This window comes from Branchiostoma belcheri, unplaced genomic scaffold (assembly GCF_001625305.1).
Source record: "Branchiostoma belcheri isolate BF01 breed outbred unplaced genomic scaffold, Haploidv18h27 scaffold34, whole genome shotgun sequence".
NCBI classification, from domain to species: Eukaryota; Metazoa; Chordata; class Leptocardii; order Amphioxiformes; family Branchiostomatidae; genus Branchiostoma; species Branchiostoma belcheri.
In genome coordinates this window covers 2203553-2214895 of record NW_017803954.1, presented here as the reverse complement: position 1 = coordinate 2214895, position 11343 = coordinate 2203553, and the positions used below count along the sequence as shown (strand labels likewise).

General features: G+C 39.7%; 1 protein-coding gene across 1 annotated transcript in view; it reads left to right on the top strand.

Annotated features, from left to right (window-relative positions):
• Positions 1 to 11343, top strand: part of LOC109475629 (serine/threonine-protein kinase BRSK2-like) — a 41930-nt gene that overhangs the window by 22654 nt on the left and 7933 nt on the right. The window contains exons 4-15 of the mRNA XM_019776366.1: positions 1850 to 1990; positions 2159 to 2275; positions 2854 to 2887; positions 3517 to 3585; positions 4067 to 4213; positions 5401 to 5441; positions 6007 to 6099; positions 7351 to 7402; positions 7851 to 7963; positions 8311 to 8417; positions 8860 to 9010; positions 10300 to 10565. Of these exons, the coding sequence (XP_019631925.1) occupies positions 1850 to 1990; positions 2159 to 2275; positions 2854 to 2887; positions 3517 to 3585; positions 4067 to 4213; positions 5401 to 5441; positions 6007 to 6099; positions 7351 to 7402; positions 7851 to 7963; positions 8311 to 8417; positions 8860 to 9010; positions 10300 to 10565 (1331 nt within the window). The remainder of the gene's footprint in view (positions 1 to 1849; positions 1991 to 2158; positions 2276 to 2853; positions 2888 to 3516; positions 3586 to 4066; positions 4214 to 5400; positions 5442 to 6006; positions 6100 to 7350; positions 7403 to 7850; positions 7964 to 8310; positions 8418 to 8859; positions 9011 to 10299; positions 10566 to 11343) is intronic.

Below are 11343 nucleotides of genomic sequence, written 5' to 3'. Positions count from 1 at the left end.
CCTAGGCGGGAATGGGGAGAGGTTTACAGAGGTGACGCAAGGTGCTGCTTACAAAATTCGAGGCAACTTCGGTCAAGAGTACCTTTTTCTACTAGTTGAGAAGAATAAAGGCAAAAGAGGCCAAATTGACCATAAACTATCACTCAGAAAGGAAGGGGAATTCCAGACAGCGTTCTTAGAACAGAGCAAAACAGAAACTTTTCCAATGAAAGTTGAAGTAATGCTTTGGCATAATATATCCCTTCTCACCTAACTAGAAATTAACTAAATTTAGTCTGATTTTGCAGTCTGGAAGTCTGGGGGATACAAATTCACGTCAGCTGTAGCGTTCCAGGTGTTTTCTGTTAGTTTTGGGAGGGGGGGCGGGGTAAGGATCCACCGCCCTGACAGTGGCGGGGGGGGGGCGGCCAGACTCAATGCGTGCATGTGTGCGTGCGTGCGTGTGGTGGGGGGGGGTAACGAATGGCACAAATTTCGGCCAGCGGGGTAATCAGACGTAATGGGAATTACTTTGGGATGCAATCAGGTAACCCTACTTGTCAGGCATGCGATTTTAGGTGGGTACACAGTCAGGCTGCGGGCAAGGTGGTTTTGAACGATCCGTAGCACATCGGATTGCCTTGTATTTGACGCTTTTCCTGAAAGCAGAGCGCACATACCTTTATTATTTGAATCTTTTCCTGTTCTGTGGTTCCTTAACTCTATCCACAATTTCATATGAACATCTAGGTTCCGTAATCGACGCTTCTAATGTTTGCATGTGTTGTCCGTGAATTTGGGTTTACACGATTACTATATAATTTGCAAGCGTGTGCTTGTCAGTCCTTGCTTTACAGACGCCTTACACAACACTGATAGTCAGGGAATAATCTTTAGTGTATGTATCTTGAATATGACAGCTTTCCAAAACGTTATTTCACTGTAAATCTTTGTAAAACGGAGAATGGTGAAAGGACGGCGTCAATCAACCCCCGCAGAAATGGCCTCGTCCGTTGCCATGGCAACGGGCGTGGTTACGCAATGCAATTTGTGCTGAAAAATCGGACATTAAATCCTGGGCAAACATTGTTAAAAAATTGGGACCTTAGCACTAATCGTTGATTTTTAATGAATATTTTTCATATTTAATTAAGGTCTCATTCATGAGTTTTTTCCATACATTAGAAACCATGCATTAATGAGTGACTTACGAGACCGTGTTCCCTATGATCCTACATTAAATCAATTGATATCTTTCATGCTATGTTGAGCACACTTACTCTACGTCTCATAAAAAAATTGCCAACGACTTCTATACACACAATCCTGTTTTATGGGAATCACAAACTGCACTTAGCAGCTGTCCGCAAGAGGCCCTCCCGCGCTGCAAACCTACGACCGCACAACTCACAACAATGGACTGTGCACGTCCGACCTAGCGCGCGGCTGCCGACAATTACGTCCTAATTTCATCAGTTACAAACAAGCTTTCACCGCTTTGACGTTTTACATCAGTTGGGATGGCTAAAGGGAAAATTCTCACCAATAAAAACACGCGTTCATACAGCCGTTTAGTTTTTGACTTGGTACTCTTTTAGGGGGTACACTCGGAGTAATACATGAATGAGACCTGAAATGATGTACATATGCAATGTATGTGTGAACATGCCATCTAGCAGATATCAAGGAAATTGCATTAGAACATTATAAAAGTACATTTTTTTTTCAGTTTTAATCAAGATTTATAGAAGTTGAATCAAGTCTAGAAAACCCATGTGTATTTTGTCTGGGCTATAGGACAGTCAGCAAGATAGTATATCATTAGTCTTGATTGGTTTGAAATTAACATTTTGCTCCTTTCTTCTTGCAGCTATCTAGTACTTGAACATGTATCAGGAGGGGAGTTGTTTGACTACTTAGTGAAGAAAGGACGTTTGACGCCAAAGGAATCCCGGAGATTCTTCAGACAAATCATCTCTGCACTGGAATTCTGTCACAACCACTCAGTGTGGTGAGTCCATAGATTTGGTGAAATATTTGTCCCTTTTCTACAAGGTCCCGGACACAGCCCTAATCCTGATGTATTTCAATTTTACCATTTGTTTAACAGTTGCATTTGTTGGATCACTTCAGCTAACATTCCAAGAGTTCAAGTGTACCTTTTCTTGTTCCTCTAAAGTCACAGAGACTTAAAACCAGAGAATCTGCTCCTGGATGAGAAGAACAACATTCGAGTCGCTGACTTTGGGATGGCTTCCTTACAAGTTGGTGACAACATGCTGGAGACCAGCTGTGGGTCAGTGAAGGAAGAATGCTAAATAATTTTTCTTATTTCATTACATAATTAAATATATGTACTATTATTTCCCACATAATTCCATGATCTGGTAATGATTATACTAATGGAAAGTCTTTAGAATAAGACTTTTCAAGAGTTGTTGACACTTTTCAAACAGGTGATACTTTGGAGATCACTGAGTGCTTACTGAAAGACTTGACAGATCTAGAGTCTGTGAAATCCCCACTTTTAGGTTTGCTGTGCTCCCACACCTACAAACAGAACCGTTTTCAGTACCATGGACAGCCACAATCTGTCTTCATGATCAATAGAAGCTTTCCTTACATCTAACTCTAGGTGTTGCCAAAAGTTATGTGAAGATATTCCTACAGAAACTGTACTTTGTAAACAGTAAGTTCTGCTCAGTGACCTAGAAAAAAGGTGATAGTGAGATTAACTAAGCTAATGACTGTATTTTAGATAGGGATTACCCAAGAAAAACGGATAGGTCTCTTGTGCTCCCTCAGGCTTGCTCCCTTGCATGTTTCTTGATTTTGTACTATGGTGATATTGAAATGACCTGTTCCTTTTCCCAGGTCACCACATTACGCATGTCCAGAAGTGATCAGGGTAAGTTCTGATTAAGGATTTTGTCATTTTCCTTTTGTGAGACAGTCAAGAGTAGTTCAAACCTTGCAGTCCTAAGGCTGCACCTTGAGGTCTCCCAAGTTATTATTAATTGCGAAAGGGCAGCAGCTCAAGAGCATTGCGATTCGGCCCCACTGATTGTAAGCTCCTAACAATTTAGCTCTTGGCTGAGTGAGTAGCTGGCCTACTCAATAATGATAATAATTTTCTTTTCCTCAAGAAGTGATAATGGAAAACTTTACACTTAATGTTGCATGCTTGATATTGTATGCTGTGCAAAAAGATTTTAGCATTATAGATATGTAGATATTTCATATAAGATTTTATCACTGCTTGCATAGAACCTGACCAGTTGTACATTCTTCTTTTTAGTATGAATTGAATTTCATTATTTGCTTAACAATTATTGTTTTATCGATATTGCTCAAATCAGCACCGGTTGTAAGTTATTGGGGAAGTGGTCCAGGAATAGAAGAGATGAATAGAGGGCTAACATTATTGATATTTAGATTAGTGTTTTCAGGCGAGGCGAGGCAAATCCATGTCAGCAAATGATGTAAAAGTGCACTCGTCACATGCACTAATAGAAGTGATACATGTGTCTGTTGCAGGGAGAGAGGTATGATGGGAGAAAAGCAGACATCTGGAGCTGTGGAGTTATATTGTTTGCATTGTTAGTGGTAAGTAACAAAGGTCAATGGTAGACAAACTGTTACCTAAACATGCAGTGGTCATAAGAGTTTATTCAAGTTAGATTTTAACATTGCACAGACTGGAAAGACGGTCATGGAATAGTGCTGAGATGAAAAAAGGGTGCCAGCTTATAAAACTGAATTGTTGATATTTTGGAAGAGTACATGTAAAGCTTGGGTCACATCGTAAAATGCACCTATGATGAGAGGTTTTAGGGACATATAGATTTGAGAAAAATGAATGCAATAATTTAAAAATGTAACTATTGCACATATTTCTTCTTAAACCTATATATGACATACTGCCTATTATTGTCACGGAAAGAAAAACTATTGCAAGTGCTTCGTACAATGTGGCTTAAAGCTGTCACTACATATTTATATATTATTATGTACATACATGTATACAATGTATATCATTGATTCATTATTGCAACACTGACTGTTGTGGCTCTGTTTCCACACCTAGGGTGCCTTGCCATTTGATGATGATAACTTGCGGACGTTGTTAGAAAAAGTAAAGAAGGGAGTGTTCCATATACCACATTTTGTTCCACCTGATTGTCAAAATCTGCTGCGTGGCATGATTGAGGTGGATCCTGTGAAGAGATTAACAGTGAGTACTGTGGTAGAGTATAAGTGCAACGTTACCTTAGTGTTAAGTACACATATAATGTCATTTTAAAAGTCACAGCACAGTGTATTACAAATTAACCTTGATGCCAGTCTTTTAGCTATTATATGTTCATCTTCATCACTTCCCGGCCAAAAAGACTGGACCTATCTAGTGATGATGTCACTTAATGAGCTAATTCAACAACTGCATGCTGGGTGAGGCTTTTTCTGATTGGATGATCCCATACTCGGGATGCCTGTTCAAATTATGAACAAATATTCAAATGCAGACATATAGACATATACTAGTAGTCCCAGTCTACCTGGCAGGGAAGGGATGAAGAGAGTGAAATCTATAAAGGGATCAAGGCTACAGTTGTCCAACACAGAGACATGCAGAGACCATAGTGTGGTAGTGATTTTTCATTAGAAACATTTGTGTCCTCTGTTTAATAGATTCATGAAATATTAACAAATGGATTGCAGTAAAAATGACTCTTAATTGAATTAGAGCAACACTTATGTCTTTATAAGGTTAAGGTTTACAATTCTGACTGGTCATAAAACAGTTTCTTTTTACTATTGATGTTTATCAGTTTGACTTGGATATTTAGCTGAGTATGCCAAGTCATTCTTCCAACAAGCTTTGAGATATGTAGATGATGATGACTGAGATACATGTATGATGACTTTTCTCTGGAGGAAGTCTACGAAAAAAAAAAGGATTTTCAAAGCTATGGCATTTTGTGACTGAATGTTTAAGTTATTAAGTTGACGTATGAAATATGTGTTGAATTATATAAGATACCTGCTGTTGTTGTTTGTACTAAAGCCTTTTCTAAACGTTGTAAATTAGACATGGAAAATCAATTAACATCTGACTGTAGACTGGAAGTTGTGTTCAATTTGTGTACCACTGTTTTACCTGGTGTGCCCCTTTGCTACCCCTGTACAGTAAAGAGATTTGTCTCACTTGGGATAAGGGGGGACCAATTTTCCAAGAGTTCACCAGCCAAATTTCTGCTTGTATTTCAGATTGAGAAAATCAAAACTCACCCTTGGGTAATCATGTAAGTACAACTGTCAGTGATCGCCCAACCATGTCAACCCATACCAGTTATGTCAGTGGTCATATACACATCTGTGCTCATGTTTTATATTTTCTCCCTTTGTTTCCCCCAAATACAGCTTGAACAAATACGCAACCACCAATGGTATTTAGGTCCAGAGTAAGTAATCAAATGTATAGTATCTAGGTCTTCTTTTCTCACTTTTCTGTACTTTCATTGAGTGACATCTGCCTTTGTCTGTCTTCTACTGCCATACATTTGTTTACAATGATTATTGTTTCTTGTTAAGTGTGTTTGTATTTGTCAAAATTTTCATCCAAGGTTTTGACCAATTAATTAAAAGTACCATAAATTCACATTGTGTGAAGGTCCTGTAAAATAAGAGTAATGGTAGCAGGAGATTGTAAGCTTTTAATTTGTTTGAAATTAATCAGTAATCCTTGCCTGTATATTTATAATGTTATGTGACAAGCTTGCACCATGAGATGAACCCAGATTCCCAAATCTCTTATGTACATCATTTCGCCTCCTGAAGGAAACATGATTCTATGCTAACAGCTTGGGAATCCGACCAAGACATCTACTAGAGTCAAACCATGGATGGAACTTACTCACTTGTCTACTATTCTTCACCTCACCTCTTCTGCACTGTTTGAAATTTTTGATAATTTTGCTGTTATTTCAATATTATGTTTTTTTCTCCTCACATAATTATTTGCTGTAGTATGACTGCTTGTAGTGACCCGAATCAGTCGCCAAACTTCTTCGATCAGTTGAAGCTGTCTTTGGTGGAGGCCTTTAGTTCTAAAAATGCAAGGTAAAATTCAAAGATTCAAGGTCAACAACCTCCTGGGTTCATTATTCTCTGGTTGCCTGTTTCAAAACACTTTGCAAATGAATGGCATGTCATGACTAGAAGGTGGCTACTTAGGGGGGAGGGAGGCCACAAAGTTTAGGTGTAAAAATTAAGGTGCTGAGATGTGAAAATAATTGTTGACTGACATGCCAGCAGTATGCAAGCCCTGTACTGTGCCCAGTGGTCTCTTATATCCTCCGTATCCATATTAAACTGAAAATACAAAGCTGTCAGTGAATCGTATTGATACTGCATTTTTTTTATAAAAGAGCATATTAGCAAAGTTGTCTAAAAGTTTAGTTTGGCGATAGGTGTCAATTGTAAATTCATGCATTATTACTGTGTATGTTTTTAAGGAGTGTGGTCCACCTGTTTGACACATGATCATCATGCTTCGCCCTTTAGCCTGCTTCAACTGATTTTTCATGATTTCGCCTGACTGCTTAATAACAAATGGAGGGTTTGGCGAAGGTTTGTCCTAGATAATAATGTAAGTGACAAAGGTGGATAGACATGACAACAGTGTAACAGAAATCCATGTCGTTCTGATCATATACATTCAGCTTCTTAGTGTTTTCTTACATCATGCTTGTTTGTCTGAAGCTTGTGCCGCTTGAGTCTGATCTGTGTTTGTAAGCTGTCCCTTCAGCCTGGAAGTTCCATCAGCCTCTGCTGAAGTCGTTCCCTTTTACAAATCATGTCACCTGCTTTGACTTATCCTACAAAAGGACTAGAAATCTGATCTACATGTACATCAGTCTAATTCGTTAAGTGTTTCCTACTCTCCCTATATATACATATATGTATGGTTAGCTGCTGAGGGCTCCTTTCTCACCCTGTCACTCATCCAATTTCATGTACATTTAACTCCTGGAGTATAAATGACAATGAACTTGATTGCATATGCCCAACATGGGCTAAATGCATTAACTTAGATAACTAAACTTGCAACTAGTAAATACTTTTAAAATTCAGATCAACAGATAACTTGCCTTTGCTTCATTTTAAGTTTCACTTTCCTTTAGTTTCTCTCTTCTAACCCTTCTGTATTGCTGAGCACGCACTCTCTCCAGTTTTGCATCTAACATTCTGTTGGACGGCTTGCAATAGAATTCTACAGTTTGACCTTCTCAACTGTGAACATACATGTAGGTGGCTTTCCCCTGATGTTTTTGTCCTGTGGCCTGAGATGTTGTGTGTGTGGTTCTACAGGGGCAGCAGAGATCCAGACCTTGAGAAGCTGCCCAGACATCCGTCAGTGGAGGTGAGTAGAGCTGTGGTGGTGGTGCATGGGACACACTTCTACTTCATCAGTAACTAACACAAACTAACAGAATTCAATGTGTATGGCTCATCATGCTGCACTGTCACTGGAGTTTTCTGAGGAAAAAAGAGGAAACACATATACTGGCTGCAGATGTCACACTAGGGTATTTTGTCCTGTGAGGATAGGGTGTATGATATGCAGTATGTTGATTAATAATTATTTGCAAAGTTGCTAAAGATTTAACTAAAATAGCTACTCAACACCAGAGATCCCTTAATTCTAAAAGGTACGAGGCATGCTATTTCCATATATTTTTGGGAAAGGTAATATAAGTTAAAACCTAGTAAGGAAGTGTTAACAAAACATTCAGGGAATTCTTAATGTATAATGTGAAAGGTTGGAAGAAGAATGACAATAACATGGAACCTAGTGTATTCCAAAGCAGCTACGTCCGATCCCGTCGATGGAGGACATTGACCCTGACGTGCTGGCCAGTATGAACTCGCTTGGCTGCTGGAAGGACAAGAACAAGCTCATCAGGGACCTCCTCAGTGAAGAGTAAGGAAAACCGCACATTCCTCATGCACCAATCTGGTCTTCCTGCAAAAAACATCTTTCTCCTGCAGGAATGAGGAAATAATTTCTGCAGAAAAAACGTGTCTCAATGACATGCAGGAATAATTCTTTTTGCAGGAAACTAATTTTTTTCTCCCTGCAGGAATTCCTGCAGGAGTAAATAATTACAAATTGGTTTGCATGAAAATAATCAACAGCATACATAACAGTAAAAGTATATTGTCAATCAGGTGGTTTTGCCTTGTCACCTTAATGCTTTTGCATTTGCTATCAGCTCACTCACTCAATATCTGGTTTAATATCTCTAACTGTGTGACTTGTTGCTGTAGGAAGAACACTGAGAAGATAGTGTACTTCCTACTACTGGACCGGAAGGAGAGGAAACCCAGCTATGAAGATGAAAACGAGATTCACATACGCAATAGGTGTCCATCAGGTCAGGGCAGTAGCATTAGTAAACTTTCTTCATGATGGAATGTACTTTTACAATGAACTGTTGCCTATTATAGCTGAATATGCTTCACATGCTAATTTGAATTTGCAATTTATTTGGATTGATCAGGAAGCTTGCATACTTCTTATTGGCCATGAATTGCACAGTGATTACTGTAATATTTTGATGATCATTGGTACTAATTATCTGTTTTGCATGCACATTTACATGTATTATCTTTTCCATCTTTATCAATCATTGTTAATTAAAGCTATATAGTATAGGATAGTATAGGATAGTATAGGACAAGCTGTTTCTGCTCTTAAGCAAATGAATAAAAAAACAAAATGCCAATTCCTCTATCTACTAACTGGCACCACCATGTACCTGTAAGTCTATACAAAGCCAGTTGTGCACCTTGTAATGCACCTTATCCTCTCCCCAGATGATCCACCCAGAAAGAGAGTGGACTCTCTCTCGTTGAACGGCAGGCGGCGCCCGGAGCGCGGCCTCTCCATGGACGCGTTACACAACGGTACAGGCTCTCCGCCCATGTCGGCGAGACGAGCCATTGAAATTGCACAGCAGGGCCAGAGGTACCGGTAATTATTCCTTTCCTCCCTACCCTGAGTCTTACCCTGGACGGATCCCACCAAGTAACCTTTCTCATTCTTAACACACACATCAGCCTCCTCAAACCAAACTGATGGAGCTACATCCACACGAGAAGTGTTGTGCTCCGCAGGCTTGGGTTGAGCTCCACACATCACTCTGCTGTCATTCAAAGGGTCGTTTGTACAAACTGTATAGACTAGTGCTGTGTGCCCAAACATAACATCAGGTACAGGTACCTGTACAGAGGTTCTGAACAGTTCTACAAAGTAACTTGTCAGGTCAATGTGGCATGAGTAAACCTTTTTTTTGAGCACAGTAAGTAAAAAAGTTACACACTTGAGTGTAAGTCTATTCATGTATAGTACCAGTACATTGATGTTCCAGTAATTTGGACCTGTCCTCAAATTATCTTTGCAGTACTGTTCAAGTACTGGGTATGCAGCACTAGTTAAGACCCTTTGGGTATCAGGGTTGTGTGAAGGACTTATGTGACTCTGAGAAGGAATTCCCCACATGTAGAGCCCAGCTACTACCATAATTAACCATGCAGCATCCAAGGCTCCCTTGTGTCCCCAGCAACATCGTAATGATTACTAATAAGACTAATGTTTGAGGACTGTTGTATTTGTCCAGGATTCACAGCTAACTTCTCAAATTTCTGCATTGTATATAAAGCTCTGAGATCATGTGAACACTTGGTATCATTCATTGACTTGCAAACAAGCAATGAGTCATTTGACCTTGCAGACCTTAACAAGGAGTGAACAAGGAAGAGTACTTATAGAAGTTGACAGGAGGATAGCAAGGGTAGAATTTGCACCCAAAATGTATTTAAGTGTAAAGCTAACAGCTGTTCAGGTGATTTCTTGCTTCTTTTTTCATGAGTCTACGTGTTGCCTTTAATTTGATATTCCTTCGAGCTTGAGTAGTGAAGAGCTGTAGGAATATACTTAAACTTAGATATAGTTGAATCTTACAATAAAATCTTTATGGATTCTACCACTTACACATGTATGGAGTCATGGACCACACATCCACAATGGCAGATGAAGAATCAGGGAATCTTATACATCATACATTATCCAACAATATTTTGTAATTCTCCCATTTGTGCAAGAAAACAAATTCTTCCAATTACAATTGATTGAGAAAATGTAAGTTGGGGAAGGCTGTGTCACACAAAACTTATGTCACTTACGTACATGTAAGGTAAGATGCATTGAAGATTACGCCATTTGCAGGCTTCTTATTCTTGTTCTTTATTTTCCAGGTCCCGCAGTTTGTCGACAACTCCCATGTCGTCCCCCTACCACAGTCCCAAGGTCACTCCGCAGCACACCCCACACCACACACCAAAGGGAAGTCCTCTCCACACCCCCGTCCACACCCCACGGAACCTCACCCCCACATCCAGCCCCACCCCCACGCCACCGGGCAGCCCAGGGATGGGCGGCCAGGCTGAGTGGAAGAGGAGGTTAACCACCATCAAGAACAGCTTCCTGGGATCCCCTCGCTTCCACAGGAGGAAGCTTCAAGGTAGAATCAAGTTGAGGTCTGGATATTGTGTGGGGGTTCTTATATATGTGTCCTTAACTTTCAAACAGGGACATCCATTTATACATAAACAATTGGACCTTTATGTTATGGTACCCCTATATTCTCCTGCATTAAGGCACAGGGTTAGGGATAGTGTTGTCAGAACTTAGGTCGAGTCATTGGAACATATAGCGATCCGTTCATGGATTCTTATATTGATGCAGCTTCACACAGCATGTCACAGTACTAGTATGACAGTGATGAAACTACCCATTCTATAGATTGACTTACTAACTACAATCAGAAATGAACAGAAATTGCTTGTCTGAGCAAACATAAGAAACTGTAAGGCACAGTTAACTTGTGCCTGAATATGTAACTGAATATGTATCTGATGCCATTGTACCAAAAATAATACACAGAGCAAACAGGAATAACTTTAAAACTGTTGCAGCATGTTTTGAGGCTATAGCCAATATTACAGTCTACCTTAAGACCATTGAGAACATCTTAAAGAGCAAGAGCAGAACAACACAAATCTCATTTTACTGGTTAATTCAACAATTCATTATTTTATGTGTTGGTGCAATTTTCAACACTTGTACAAAAAATGCACTGAGACTATTATATGTAGTAGCATGCCTTCCATGCCACTTTAAGCATGTGCTGTGCAGAGTGTAGAGTAGAATAGAGTGCTTAGAAGGAGGTGCTAATGTATGATTTCATACGCTGTCCACTCACTCGCCATCTCATTCCATCTCTGCTTCTCTCATTCTCT